At 47.1% G+C, this 15997-nt stretch overlaps 1 protein-coding gene across 2 annotated transcripts in view; it reads left to right on the top strand.

Moving 5' to 3' along the window:
* Positions 1-898: 898 nt before the first annotated feature.
* The window catches only part of LOC134174816 (vascular endothelial growth factor receptor kdr-like), a 121961-nt gene continuing 106862 nt past the window's right edge, over positions 899-15997 (top strand). For both annotated transcript variants that reach the window (XM_062640092.1, XM_062640091.1), the window contains exon 1: positions 899-1030. In XM_062640092.1, the coding sequence (XP_062496076.1) occupies positions 967-1030 (64 nt within the window). In that variant the 5' untranslated portion in view covers positions 899-966. The remainder of the gene's footprint in view (positions 1031-15997) is intronic.

Below are 15997 nucleotides of genomic sequence, written 5' to 3'. Positions count from 1 at the left end.
TGGGATAAGCAGGGACAGGACTGGGGGAAGGTGTTGCCACCTGATGCTCACGCAGCTCCGGCTGTGCAGGGACAGGCAATGCAGGGAAGCAGCGGGGAACAACTCGGCTCATTTCTTTGCCCCATCCCAGGCAGCAGCAACAGGAAATCCAGGAGCTCTGTGAAATGACAGGGAGGGAGGGCGAGTGAAGTCCCCTTGCCTCGGCTCGTGACGTCTCTCCTTCCTCCTTTTTTTTCTTTCCTGTCCCTATAAAGTATCTCAGAATCGCATCAAACTTCCCAGCGAAAGCAAACCGAGCCCAGCGGGGTGGGGGGGAGGCAGAGGAGAACACCTTAGGTGGGCACTGGCCATGCCCAAGCCCCACTGGCTGCCGGCTGCCGGCCCCGGGCACTGCGGGGTGGCCCCCGGCAGGTAGCCAGGAAGGGGACGTGGGGCTGCCTCTTGCCCTGAAGTGGAGAGCTCTGCTCTTACTGCGATCCCTGCGGCACCTGCACCTCGCTGGAGGCACACAGGGAAGGGAAGGCTCTGCGAAACTCCCAAACTCCAGGCAAAGGACTGCTCGGAGCAGCGGCTCGCTGGCTACAGGAGGAAAGTTTGTGCCAAACTTTTGTGGTGCTTTTGCTCTGCTTTTTAACCCCTCGGGTTACTCAGGCTGCGCACCACTGCCGCTGCCACCCCGGGAAATAGAGAACGAGGAATAAAGTTACTGTGAAAGGGGAAAGAAAAGGGTAAAACCTGCACCTCGGGAAGAAAGGAAACAGAATCCGCAGCCCAAGGATGAAGCAGTGAATGGAAAGAACGATTTAACTGGAATCAACAAGTGGGAACTCCTGCACGCCTCGTCCTTCCCCTCCCTCCCCGCTCCAGCGCGCAGCCCTCCACTAACTTGTTGCTGGAAAGAAAACTCGTCCCGGGTTGCGGACCTTTCCTCCCGCGCCTCGCAAGGGAATACCGCAGCCACCGGCGATGCTGCCCGGCCCGAGCGCCGCCCTGGCCATCTGCGCCCTTCAGGGGCTGCTCCTGGTGCACGGTAAGACCCGTTCACACCGTGATTTCGCCGTTACCTCGGGGGGGGACGGAGCGCTCCGCGGCCGCCCCGCTCCGCACCTCAGGGCGAGTGGCGCGCGGTGGACGCTAGGAGGCGCTCAGGAGCGGCGGGCAGGCGCGGGACCGCGCCCGGAGGGAGCGCTGATGGGGATGGACCGGCTCCGGGAGCAGTGGGGATGGGGTGATGGAGCCGGGTGGGGACCGGCGCTGTGCGGCTGCAGCCCTCGAGGAAGCGCTCACCTTTCATAGCTCAGTGCCTAACTCACTCCTCATACAGCTCTGTCCCCTCCTCGGCCCAGGCGCTGGGTCAGGTTCCCGGTTCTCCAGCTGTCCTTCACCCCACTCCAAGTGCGCTGTGTCCCCCCGGAGTTACTCCCGGGTTTATAGCTGAAAAAGCCAAGAGGCAGGTTAATGAGATTTAGAAGAGCTTTTCCATCTGCCGTATGAGTTTTGATTATCTCATTAAGCGTACGGATTTTGCTGGATTACCACGCTATTCATTCAGGACACTGCACATGGTGTAAGAGAGATGGTCTGTTATTTACTGGGGAATTCCTTATGACAGTAATGGTTATTTCTTTTACATATACATATAGTGAATGTATTTCACAGCACCAGACTGGCTTCTTCAGCATATTATAATCTTCTTGTAGTTTAATATCAAGAGGACAGCTTCTGGAAACACTGTGAAGCATCACTGTTCTTGAGTTTCTTGCATTCATTCAGGGATTTAACGTATTCCTTCTACATAAAGGAACTGATTTGCAAGCACTAACCCTACTGAATTCCACATATCCCCCACAGTTCCTTCCCCACGGTTGCCTACAGAATAAAGACCTAAGCCTGAGGTTGTGCTTCAAAGGGTTCATCCAGGTTAAAAACCGAAGCAGTAAACAGCATGGGTAGAAAGGAGCTGCTCTACCACAGAAACCCTGGTAGTGGTGCCTGAGCTAACCTAGAGATGTACCACAGAGTCCCATGCCACACTGTGCAGACACCGGCACCCACACCTTGAGCTGCACCTGGAGCAGTGCGGGAAGCCTGTGCAGCCCTCGGAGAATTCCCATGGCGTGCTCCATCTGCTGACACGTGCGCGAGCAGCCAGCTGCACGCTGCGTTAGGCTCAATGTCAGAGGAGCCTGGAAAAGCCTTCCACAGAAAGTGTGTTACCAGGAAGGCAGTGTAAATTCCACACAGGTGTAAATCACTGCATGGGCACTTTCATGGATCGCAGAGAGATAATGACAAGTAGTTGGGAGAGAGGAGGAAAAGTGTCTTGCCACAAGTGCTCCTGAGGCTCTGGGATGAAGCGGAGCACAGTGCAATTAGAGGAGCTAGGTGAAAAGCCTGGCTGGAGATGCTGCCCACGTTTCAGGGCTGAGTTGGATCCTCACGTGCCAGGTTACCTTCCTAACAATTTTGGTCCTAATAATTTTGGAATTTGGTCCAGCCTAGTTTTCCTATCAGTGCCAAGCACAGAGAAGGCAATGTCTGCATCCTGTGACAAGGAAAGGAAGGCAAGCACATCGCTAGCTAGCTGTCCCTGTAGGCAAAGGCTGATGATGGATTGGGAAACAGTATTATGGATGTCAGACCTTTGTCCATCATTAGGAAAAGATAATATGTTAGCACAGTCTCAGTGTGCCCTAATTAGGCTGGAAGCCAAAGTGAAACAGGGCCAGGAAGTCAGAGGATTCTGGATAGCTCTGATATTATCGAGGTATTAACTCCTCAGCCACCTTTCCCTCAAAGTTCATCTCCAGCAATGATTTCGGCTATACTCTGTTTGACCTCCCAAGGCACAGACCTATTCTGCAGGCTGCAGGTTAATCCTGCTCCGAGATCTTTGTGGTCAAATTTAGGCAGAGTTGCACTGAAGAACCTAACTGATTCAAAGCCAAACAATTTCCTCTGCAATGCAGACAGAAGATTTTACAAGTGCGAAGGACACTCAGTACCTGAGGTGCTGTGGGAGGGCAGTGAGGTGCAGGGGATCCATCCCATTAGGACCTTGCAGGTCCCCAAAACTCTCTCAGCTCAAACCAAACCTCAGCACAGGAGTCTGAGTGTCCTTTCCTCCTGTAGTAGCAGCTGATTGCAACCTCTGTCCTTATGCTCTGCATGCTGCTCAGTGGCTGGCCAAGGCTGCCTAGGCGTACCAGGGATGCCAGAGGACAGAAGTGGACCATAGCCTTCAAATTCATCCAGATCAAAGGATGAATTTGGATGAAAAGGATGAATTTCTCTACTCCTGACTCTGTGCTTTCAATCCTTGTGGGTATTTATCAGGGTGAAGAGACCTCCCAATAATTTCCTGCCTTGTTATAAAACATAGCTTCAAAATCTTTTATGCACCTTTAAATTTACTAAGACACTTCCACACCTGTCATTACATTTCCACTTTCTTTTTGCTTATGACACAGTTTATGTCACTCCTTGGAGTAACAGTTAGGATCTTTCTTCTCAGAACTTATGATGTAGTAATTACCGTGCAGCTGGCACATGTTTTGGGTATGGAGTGAGTTGGTTAAAAAGCAGCCCTTTAAACAACAATCTGTAAAGACTCTTTACACTAGCAACACCTTGTATCTTGCATCAAAAATTTAGTATCTTTTACCCTCTGATGTTATCATTAAGAAGATTTTAATATATGAGCAATCCAAATAACTCTTCAGGTGTTGGGGTAAACTCAGTAATTGCAGTGATTTAGTACTGGAAAAGGAACAAGATTAAAGAACATAACTTAGGTCCTGCCTGATCCCTTTGAAATTAAAGCACGTTTTAAATTGACTTTTTTCTTCTTTCAGTTCGCAACCTCTTCTACAAATAGAGTAGAATGGGCAGTTTGCCTTGCTATCATACACATTTCACTTACACCATGTATCAGGAATTGAGTCAAAAGGTTCGGGAGCTTCAGCTTTCCCAGTTTGCCGGCCAGGATGCTCGCTATGCTGTCGTGGGGCTGGAGGCTCCAGTCAGTGCTGGGAGGCTGAGGACTGGCCAGCTGACAATCCTGTCTATTGGTTCTAGCAAACCAGAAATGTGTCTCCTAATTGGTGTTATTCCTAAACATTTGCTTTACTGTGGGAAAATGTTATAAAAAGCAGAGGAGCCTTTTTTTCAGGCTGTGATATATGAGCCTCCTGCCTGAAGCTGCCACACTGGAAACCGACTGGAAATCTCCTTGCACTAATTCATCCATTTAAGGCAAGGAAAAAAATGTCAAGTATTTCTGAATACTCCCTGACTTCTGAAAAACAGCACTGTACCCAAATGAATACTGCGAATACAACCCAGGCTGTCTGGGGAAGGCTGCTGTTATAACAACTTACAGTATATTCTTTAAACAATATTTATCTGCTCATGTTTCCCCATAGGTCGGCTAATAGGTGTCTAAGTGAGAGCAAGGGGGTGCATCTGAGTTATCTCTGTGCTTTCATACATTCTTTGAACTGTTCACTTTATGATGAATTATTTGTACAAAGCAATAGCTCAGTCTACTCCAGTTTGAAGTCATGTATTGAGCTGGGCTGAATACATAATACTTCTGTAGGTTTATGCACAAGGGCAAAAGGTTTCCAGTCACAGGAGATTTCTTAGGTGCAGTCAGCGATAGGTGGTCTGTGTTTTTCCTATGTCTGCCTTCACACCTGACAATGTGGTTTGAAGGAGGCTGAAGATGCCCTATGCCATGTATGTTCGGAGATGAAACACGTCTTTTGCTCCCAAAGACATGTGCAAAGTGTATGCCGGAAGGGTCACTTGACCAGCAGCACAGGAGGGGATGAACAGAGAAGCTGGTTTCAGTTTACACTGCAGAACAGCAGCAGCAAGCTGCAGTTTTTAACACTACACAGGAGATTGCCAGGAGGCAGCGTCTGACTTTCAGAGTGAGCATGAGAAAGACACTGAAGCTCAGCCCTGCCTGCTTCGTTTGATATTTCCTCTGCTCAGCCTTGCTCCACCTTCCCTTTCTTCTCCTAACCGGCCTGATGCCACTGGAATGGGAATTACAAGTGGAAGTAATTAAAAGATGTTTGGAGTGTCTAACCAACAGCTAGGAACAAAATAGATGTGTCCCTAGTGTTTTCCTTCAGACACCAGCTCAGATGACTGACAGGATATGAAGGCTTCTGAGTGCTAATCAAGACATTCCTGTGCCTCCAGTCCTCACCTTCGGACACAGTATCTAAGTGTACTCAGTCACATTGACCAAAAAAGTTGGCTACCTAAATAAGCTGGCATGAAATGTGTGTAATAGAGAGCTGATCTCCTCACCAAGTTAGACACTTCTTTCATTTTCTTTTTAAGGCCACAGAGAAAATAGTAGAAGCTGCCAAAATCCCCCAGCCAAGGTTATTATCTGGAAATGGCATTTAATATTAGCACATGCTTGAAGTTTGCTCCAGGGAGCACAACTTCAGCAGCAGAGAGCTTGCAATCATCATCAGCAAGGCAAGATTGGAACAACTCATGTGAAGCAAGGTTTTCTGTACGACAATTGTGACCTTAGAGCCTTATCCAGGAGCTGCTCCCTCAAGCGGGGAAGGAGGGAGGCTCAGAGAAGATAGAGTGTGATCTCATGGGGCTGTGATGAGCAAAACTGATGGCTGCCCACCTTGCTCAAACATGGGGAGCCCCAGCTCACCTGCACCCAGATACTGACATACATTCAGCACCGAACTAGGCAAATCCTGTTGCTGCTTTTACCAGCTGATCCTATCTCCTGCATTCACCAATAACTGGAATACAAAAAGGAAAATCTCTTGGATCAATCCAGTCCCCACCTCACAGAGGTCAGTCTGGTGTGAGGGTGTGTTTCTTTGCCGTAGCCAAGACAAGGCTTGAAGCAGTGCAGCCATCACTGGCATTGCACCTCATGTACCCCAGGGGCTGTCTTGGCTCCCTGCTTCCAAAGGCTCTGGAAATGTAAGCAGTGAACTCACAGTCTAAGGGAGCTGAGCCCTGTGCAAATGTTGTTAACTTCTGCATTAGGCTGTTACTAACAGTGTAATATAAGTATGCATTCTGATGCATAGTAAGTCTGCGGACTGCTTTAGGAGGCAGTCCAATACCCTCATCTCCAAGTACTTGGATTACTCTGTCTCTGCAGCACATACTTTTTGTCCCCACTACAATCCTACATCCCTCTCCTGCTCTCCTCCCCTTTCCTGGATGTCTCCTAAACTCCCCTCAGGCCTCAGGATTCCTTGAATTTTTACATTAGAAGAAGCCAAGAGGAATTTCTCCACCCTTGCACAAGAGGGGTCCCCTCAGTCTCTCTTCCCTGTACCCAAATGGTTTTTTCCTTTACAATTGTGCCTGATTTGGCAAACCAAAGTGGGACTGCCCGAGACCTGCAGCTGAATGTCTTGTTTGCTGCCAGCAGATGCACTAAGCACTCCTGCTGTACTGGATTTCATAAGCAGCAGTTCTGCAAGCCCTCCTCCCCGGTGTCTAGAAATGCAGGAGTCACAGCTTATATATTGGGCGGTGTGTGACCAGTGGTCAGGGCTTTTGCTATGGCTCTAAGCAGTAAAGCTTTTAGCACTGAGCAAGGGAAGAACCTCATCTAACCCTCTGAATGATGAACGGCTGAACAAGGCAGTTTTCCTTTGTGCCCTGCCGGGAATGGTAAAAGCATATGGCCCTCAAGATTTCAGCATTCAGCCAAAAACTACACTCAGGCCTCGAATGTAAAGGAAATATATGGACCAGCCTTCTATTTTCAGATCACTTGCCTTTGTCTTCTGCATTTCCACATAGGTTTCCTTAGATCTTCCTGTGTTTTTCTGAACTGTGGGAACATGATTGCCAAGGAAGTAGAGAGGGGAGTTTGCAGCCCTGCTGGGATTGTTCTTGATTTGAGGGTCAAGGAAGCCTGACCTCCTCATTACCTGCTCCATTTTTTACAACATCACCACGAATCTCAGCCACTTTGGCCAAAACGTTTGCTTCCTTAGAGCCCACAGCTCACAGGCTGCACACCTTGGATTCTTCCTACAGATACACTGAGGTCAGCTTGCAGGAAAAGCACCAACCACCATGGGGCTACTTTGCCTGCTCCTCTATAGCTGGGAGTAAAACAGGACTGCTCATAGGGACACGCCACACAAATAGACATGCTGTAAATCATTCATCCTGTTTGCTGTTAACTTGTATCTCATTAACTGAAATCAGTGCTGAATACAATGATTCAGGAGTTAAAACAATTTCCTCCCCATCCTCAGAAGCCTGCAGTGAGCGATGTGAGTGTGGGGCCTTCCAGAATCCCAGTTCCCATCCTCAGTTCCCTCACTTTGGCCCTTTGTAGCCATAGGGATCATCCCTCAAAACTGAGCCTGGATTTCCCAACCTTTTGGGCTGGGTTGTGCAGGGGTCAGTGTTTCAGACCTTCAGTGTGCAGATACCTACTACAGGGTGTGCTCCACACAGGAGTTATAAAAAGTGTTTTTCCCCTCTGCTGCTTCACTTGCTCTTCCAGCTGCCTAAAGCCGGCTCCCCGAGGAGCCATCCCACATGCCCACACAGGAGCATTTGGAAGCCCTTCGTGTGGGCAATCCTAATTACAATACGCCTCCATACAGGAAATGGCTGTTGAAAGAGATTGCCCAGAGCCCCTAACAGGAAAACTGTGTTTGAAAGGAGGGAAGTAAAGCACTGTGGACTATCAGTTGCAAACCTCAAGGTCTCTGTCTTTCCTTGCAGACAAATAAATCCCCCAGGTGCCTTGTTGTCCATCACTGGGGCACTGAGTACATCCCCATCTCCCCTCAGGGAAGGGTACCCCCTCCATTCACTGCTCCTCCACTCTGAATTGTTACCATAGTTGCTAAAGAGCTTCATGAGCATCCACTCCTTAAAAGCACAGGTACTGCTTTGCTCTTTAATCCATGAGGAACATCAGAAGAAAGAATAATGCAGAGCCCAGGTATAGGAAGAAATGCTTTTCCCAGATCTCCTTCTGGATGCATATGAGGCAAGGAAGTGGCATCAGCTCTTGCTGCATGACAGAGCAGGATGGAGCTGCACAGCAAATCTGGCGAGTTTAAAGGGTTTTGTGTTACATTCACTGGAATCATCCTTTAATTGTAAACAATGATGTCACCCTGAGAACCTTTTAAGCTCTGACATGGTGTGAAGCAGCAGCAGGTAACCTTTTGGCCAGCCTCATTCTTTTCTCTATGCATGGATGATGTCTGGATTACTTTCATTTCATGTTCCTGCACTTGGGACAAGCTTTCCTCCGTTACACTAGTTTAAAGCTGTTGCTTGGCTGAAGACAACAGCCTGTCGTTGGATTTCCCTTTGTGTGACAGAACATTTAGTTTATTATGGTTCTTGACACGTTTTGTGGTAGAACCTGAGTGAGAAAAGCACTGCCTGAAAGCTGCTCTCTTGCTCTTGCTGCACGCTTTAGAAAGGTAGAGATTTTCCTGATCTTGCTGGAAAATCCTCATTTGTTTTAGAAGTGAAAACTCACTGTGAGAACACAAAGTAACGTGCTTACATTCCTGTGCTGAAGGAAAGACAGTGCAGGCAAGAGAACAGGGTTTGGTCCAATAGGAATTACCAGAGCGAGTGATTAATCCCCAGAACCCTGTGTCAGCATGAGCGGAGCATGGGATGGGGAGGGGTTCCCTGGGGCAGAGCCTCCCCTGGCAGTGATCTTAGTGCAGTTGGACCATCTCACCTTGCCAGAGTTGGGTGTTTCTCACAGCTCATCGTCCCACTCAGTGATGACTTCTCCAAGTACAATGATACCACAGACTCTGGGAAAGTAAAACCCAGTTGTTACAGTGAAGCTGCTAATAATCCCGTTAACAGTTTTATTACTTAATCCACTTAAACATCAGGTTCTGACTTTGTCCAGGCAGGAGATAAACCAAGTCTTCAGTGTGATGTATTGATAGGTTTGGAGCTGCTGTGGGGTTTCTAGGCTGTGCTCCCATTTGGACTGTTTTCTCAAATTGCTTCATCCTCTGGGTCAATTTGGGCAATATAAAACCCTGCCCTGATGAGAGGGAAGTGTGGCTCAAACTAAAGACCCAGTAGGACACGACTGCTGGGATGAAGGAACAAGGTGAATTCAGGAAGGTGCCAGGCTGCTGAGCAGCAGATGTCAAAGGTTCCCCCCAGGTTGCTCCAGACAGTGCTGCAGCCTGCAGGAAACCTTGTCATTAAATTTGAGGGAGGATATACATAGGGCTGATTTCTTCTTCTTAGCATTATGGAGCCAGGGGATTGTTCTGATCTATAGACTTCCCAACCAGACGGACCAGCAGAGGTGGTTGTTTATATGCCCTGGCTTATTTCAGAAGAGTATTGTTAGACTGGGAAGAAGGAGCTACAAAGACCCCCAAGAGAAAGTTGGGGTTTCACACTATATTAATTGGACTGTGATATTTATATAAAGGATAAAAGATTTGGTACAAATTACCCCTGTACTTTGCCTGCTTTTATTGCTGTTTGCTTTGCATTTGAAATGTTATGTTCAAACCTACATGGTGAAATGCTATTATTGATTTAATAAATCATGAAGTAGATTGCCTTCTTCTGGTTGCTGAAGTTGATATCTATTTAATTTGTACATAACTGTGGTTCTTATATTGTTATTAAAAATAAATGACTAACCTCCTTTCCTAATGCACTCTCCTGCATGTCAGAGCCGGTACAATGTCATCTAGGGCAGGCATCCACAAACAGGCACCACGACATCCTGCAAGTCTGTGAGCACAGACTAATGCTCCCAAGAGAAAGGCTCTCCTTTTCCCTACCCAGCAATATGTGCACAATTTGGTTTAACCTTCTGCATGACAGCACCTTCAGCTTTCTGGAGAGTTTCTTGCAGAAGGACAAAAGGAGAGGAAAGGAGATGGTTTTGTCTGGGTATAAATCTCCTGTGTCCTGCACCTGGGAGAAAATCAGGGCAGGAAAGCTGAAAAGTCAGTGCTCAGAGTGTGATTAGTGGGAAAGCTAAAACGGAGCTAGTTTTGATTTCCAGAGTGGAGTTTGCAGAGCTGCATTCAAGCTCTTCCACTGTACACTTACTGCAGTGTCACTCTAATTTAAAACATTAATCTAGACTGTTAAATACTACATGGATGTGTGGGCTGGCACTAAGCAGTGCAACTGTGACATTGTGCCTTTCTGACCAGGTCGGATCAGTTTGGCCAGAAGTATGAGACACAAAGCTGAAAGCATAGATCTCTTACCAACATAAATCAGATCCATTTGCAAACACAATTGGGTCTGAAGGTCTTACCTCGCCTGTGCAGTACTGCAGGATGTCCTTTAGGGGCTGGTTTGCTGCATGAAAACAGCCACTACAGATGTGCAGAGAGGGCATAAAGGGATGTGCGTTCAAATACAAGCAGGGCTGTCACTACTCCTTCTCCTCCAGTGGCTGCTTCTTTCCTGTATCACACCTTGTAAGTGATAAGGTGCAAATCACCTTGTGAATGACCTTTTCCAGAACAAAAGACCAGGTGTAATCTGGAATCAGAGTCCAGCGCTGGACAGCCTTCAGGAGAGAAATACTGAAGGCTTTATTCTGCATCTCCGGGATTGCTATTACAGGTTTCTGGACATCTCTGACACAGGAGTTAAACTCTTTCTCTGTATTTTCTTTGCATCCTTGGAGCAACAATGGTAGTTAATATTGATCAGTAAAGCCATCACCACTATGGCTTAGGATAAACACCTTGATGAATCACATAGTTAATGCTGTGAACAGCCATTGTTTTGGGCTTCTGATTCTTTAATTCCCAGACTGACCAATACATCTGGTCTTGTCTGGTGTCACCTCAAATTGTCTGCGGTCTCCTCAAATTTGGAGCTAGGTTAACCAGACTTGAAATGGCTTAGTAAAAGGTGTTAAAGAGCATCATTAGGAGAGCCCAGAACAGCCTAAGTCCTGTAGTCAACTTTCCTGTTTATCAGGAAAGACATTTCTGGTTATCTTGGTTGTGGGCTTGACATCTGCTGTAGTGAAAGCAAAGCAGTGACACTTGGGCATGGTGGGATTCCTTACTCTGATCTTGCAGTGTATATGATAAGAGGAATTCCCAGCACACACAGGGCAAAGATCTTTCTCTCATGCTCCTTCATTTAATGGTCAAAGCTTTGCTTTTAGTGTATTGTACTGCCAACCTTTGAAAGGCTGTGGTTTTGTTTTGATTCTATATTGTTCTAAGTTAAATAGTAGGAAAAGAGAAATCTCTGCCACCATAACATTCTCTTATAGGTCTATTCATTATAGATCCCCAGAGGAAACTGAGAGTTCCCCTGGACAATGGACTGATATACAAACGAGCATACATTAACTTTCTGTGGTTGTATAGTTCATTTGGGCTGTATTTCCTTTCCATTCTTAGGAACATGAATTCAGGCATCATTTGGTTTGATGTCTTCCTCTGCCTTGAACTGCTCTCTCATTAGACATGCTGCACGTCGAGCAGCCTCTCTTTGAGGTCTGAAGTGAAGGTGCTTCAGCAAAGGTGGTGAAGCACTTAGGGATGTGTTTGGAGGCAGTGGTAGGGGTAGCACTCAAGGAGCCCAGGCCAGGTCTGTGGGGTGTCCTCTCAGCTGGATGGGGGACGCTGGGGCAGCTGCTGGCCAGATGCTGTGCTCCAAAGCAGCAAGGACATCAGGTGGGTTGGACATGAGCCATGATGTTTAAGTAACTCAACTTCAGTCCCTATTCCTTTGACAAACAACTTAGGGAGCTGGCCTGGGGCACATCTGCAATGGCTTTGGCAGCAGTAACTCCAGAAGAGGGACTGCAGCAGGGTATGATACAGGAACACCCCTAATCTCTGGATGGGGAATGGCTGATGCAATTACAGCTGTGTTCACTCCACTGATTAACATGGACACCTTGCTTAGGACCACAGCTCAGCTGCTGCATGACCTGCACTGTTCGGTTTGTAGGTACCCATTCAGGTCTCCAGGCTCTGGGCACTTTGGCATTGCATTCCTCTCTGCAGTGCAGATATGTTTTCTGCTTTTGTGTCTCTGCTCCTCCTCTGTAAATCAGGGAGATTACCACTTCCTTCCTCCCTGGAGGGATGAGGTGATAGACGGTTTGAAAAGACACAGGAGCTCAGGAACTGCAGCAGATTTGCTTCATCCTTCGCTTCCACCACCAGGGAAAAAGCCACCTGAAGTTATATGGAGGCATTTAAGGTTGCAAGCATCAGGACGGGGATACCATGGTAGGCACGGCCTGAAGTGTCAGAAACGAATCTCTCCTGCTCCCCAGACTGACTCCTATAGAATTTGGGTTTGGCTGTTGCTCTTTTGCCCTGACATGTCACACTCTCACTTACTTTGCATGGGAACAGAGCCAAGCAGCTGGAAAAGATTACAGACTAGATCAGTCATTGTTACCCAGCCTTCTGTAAACAGCCCTGCACAGTCTGCACAGTGACGCCTGCTCCTCACACACTGCCTCTCCCATCCAAAAGGTGTGTCCTGTCCTACAGACAGCTCCAAGCTCTGGCTGGCTCCCAGTGCTTGCTCACATGGCTGGGTACCACCAGTGAGGCTCAGGGCTTGCAAGGCTGCAAGTTTTGCTTTCATTTCTTCTAATGCAACAGATCCCTCAGCCTCCAGGCCCACACAGATGCAGCAGGTTGCTACTTCCCTCTGAGGAATAAAGCAGCACGCATACGCACAGATGCATAGGTGCAAGTGGGTGCACCATCACTCCAGCTGCAGCTATATTCCAAAACACCTCTTGGTTTTCATTCCGACTCTTGTCTCCTGGCACAGAGAAATTTGCAAAGCTAATTTTCAGCTCCTGTTTAATGGATTCCCCTGCTGAGTGTCTGTTACAGTTAAAGGATTCCAGATTGAGAGTTTGTTCTCATCTCCCCTGTGCACATCTACGTCGGAGGTACTTCTTGGAGAGCTGGTTAATGAGCTTGGAGTGCGACTGAGCGTTTGTGCTGAGGTTCAGGAGGAGTTTCCCCTCCTCCTTGGCTGAAGGCAGCCCTCACACCCTTATAGCTCATTTGTTTTTATACTGCTTTCACCCCAGTAGAGATAAGGTGATTATAGGTATCAGACTGCACAAGGGAATATTGCATTTAGCAAAATTGAGAAGCAAAAGGAGAAACCCCCTCACGAGGAGCTCACTTTTGGGGAGGAGGAAAGAGCTGCAGTTCAGCAGCAAGGTTCAAAATACACTGGTGTACTCTACTGCTTCCTTGCCCCCTGTGTCTGCCCCACTGGCCACCCTCAGAGGAGAGGGCACCACTGTCCACACCAGTCACTAATGCCAGCTCCCTCCAGCTCCTGCAGAACCAAAGAGCCTTCCCCTGGATGACCCTGCAGCTCAGCACAGAACTCGGAGCCAATTTACTTGAGCTCTAATTCCTGCTGTGCTGCAGGCTTCCTGTATGACCTTAGGTAAGATACTTATCTTATCTGTCTTCACTTGCCAGCAACAGTATATAATAGCAATTACTTACCAACCTGACAAACATGTTGCAAGGTTAAATCCCTTTGTAAGCCATCTTGCAAGTAATCTTAGAAATGCAGACTGTTACAATTATTATTATTGTTATTGCTATTTTGGTACTGTCCTTTCTCAGCCATGGATGTTTTGGTATGACATCTGCACCTCCCCAAACCTACAGCTAAGGTTTAAGCATCAGTTTCCATGAAAGATCTTCACCCCCGAACGCCCTTAGAGAGTAGGCACAGTGATGCAGAAAACAGAATACGAGTGGGACATACACATACAAACAAGATAACCCATTTCACACATCTCATACCTGGACACCAAACCTTGAGGTTTAAATAAATTGAAATAAATTAAAATAATACTTTTAATATTTGTTAAAGGACAAAAAGAGACACTGTTCCTCTTTGGAAAGCATTCTGGTTTTCCCAAGCAGCTGACCAGGCAGATCTTTAAGTTTTTAAGTAGACATTTCTGTCTCCAGCAGGCATAAAGACACCTCTGCTGGGGCACCTTGGCAGGACAAAAAGAGTCTGGGGGGGTCAGGGTTGGACCCAGGCATGGTGCAGGGTTAAGCATAAGGACAGGGTAGGGGCTAGGATTAGGAGAGAGAAGCTCTCAAGGATTAGGATCAATGTGTGCTGGCCATGCCTAGCTGCTGAGGGAGAAGTCTGTCCCACAGAATGACTATCAGACACCTCTCAGTGCCAAAGACCAGGGACCAGATGGGTTTATTGAACATCATCATAAATTTCTCACTTACCCTGTAGCAACGTATGTTGTGAAGCCAGCCTGGAAAGGCTCCTGAACATGTAGCACTCATTCAGCCACTGCTTTGGATATAGATACCAATGATCTGTCTCTTGTCAGGTGTAGTTAAGCCACCTAAAAAGGATCAAATGATGGAAGAGTTAAGAAGTTGATCCTGACATCAGGGCTAAGCCAGAATTACAATTGCTTCATCTCTTACCAAGTGGTTTCTCTCACTTAAAAGAGATCAACATAAATGAGTTTTCACTGGAATATGCTTTCCTGGCATTTAAATTAACACGAAAATATATAAAACCAAAATACCTGGGCACTATCAGTTTTCATGGCTATTACTCTATTTGTCAGCTGGGGCAATCCATGTGCTGTGTGAACTGCAGTGCTAAGGGTACGGTATCTTTGTGCTTGAGAGGAACATATTCCCAAGCATGTTGTCTTTGGCATGACCAATATTTGATCTGCCAGAGCCAACATTAATGAAAAATTCCTGAAAAATTCCACATTTCAACACAGCACCACTCTGATGGGAATAACAATCTCTGCTGACCTCGTTCAAAAGCAGATAGTAAGCAGGATACAAAGGAGGGAGGGATTCCTGAACCCTGCTAACCAGGATTTTGGGTGCTTTGTGCTATGTTTGTGATGCCTGCCTGCCTTTGTAAGGGATATCAGCACTGTCGGGTTGTGTACTCCCCATAGTACCTTCATCCAAAATCAGCATTCCTTGGAATACACATGCATGGAGTCAGAAACACTGGGCTGGCGAAAGGAAGAACTGCCTCTAGTTTTGTTGCACAACAGTCTCATCTCTTCGAAACAGTGATGCAGTAACTGTATAATGACAAGTATCTGTATGGAACTGGGTTTCTCTACTGGGACAATGCTGGTTTAAGTCATGAGTCTTTCTGACACGGGGGGCAGGAATATTTGTGATCATTACAGTCAACATTAGCCTGGATGATTTATAATATTCAGGCTTATTGCATTGGACAGTCTGGAAAACTAAACCAGTAGAGCTGAGAAATAAAACCCCAGTCACGAATAAGGTGGCCTTAAATCACTGTCACTGACTGCAAAGTGACAGAGCAGGGACATTTAAGGGACTAGTTCACTCTGATTTGCATGAATTGCATTCACACAGCTTGGCATTTCCCTTAGGAGTTCAGAGCATCCTGTGCCGGTGTTGGAAGCAGGATAGCAGCAGAGGCTGACTGGCCTGTGGGCTGTGCCACAATGAAATCACTGACTTTGTGTTATATGCAGACATTGTGAACCAGAACACAGAAGGCAAAGGAAAATCAAGACTTACAACTAACAGGCATCCAAAGTCAGCTTATTACACACAGACCCACACCTGACAAAGGGCCGGGCAAGCACTGGAATTTATTCCCCCCTGTTGTCAGTCTATGACAGCATCTACTATCAACAACTGTCTGTCATGCCCCAGAGACAGGAGCAAGCCTGACAGTGCTCAGATAAGAGCAGGTGCTGATTTGATGCTGTGATCCAGCGCACAGACACAGTGCTGTGGAAATGCTCCGCTTTCAGCCCCTGGAAGAACTTCTCTTGCCAAATTCTCCCCTCCTTTGGAGACTTTCTAAATGGCAGATGCAAGAGCACACGATGTTCCTCCTGCATAGATGGGATCTCTGATGTGCTCACACTCTGAGCTGATACCTTTATTTCAGCGTTAAGGGGATGCAAAGGAAGAGA

Source organism: Pezoporus occidentalis, unplaced genomic scaffold (genome assembly GCF_034315485.1).
Source record: "Pezoporus occidentalis ecotype Australia unplaced genomic scaffold, CSIRO_AGI_Poc_V1 ctg63, whole genome shotgun sequence".
Taxonomy (NCBI): Eukaryota; Metazoa; Chordata; class Aves; order Psittaciformes; family Psittacidae; genus Pezoporus; species Pezoporus occidentalis.
Note: the sequence above shows the minus strand (reverse complement) of the source record. Positions and strands in the feature narration are given on the sequence as shown.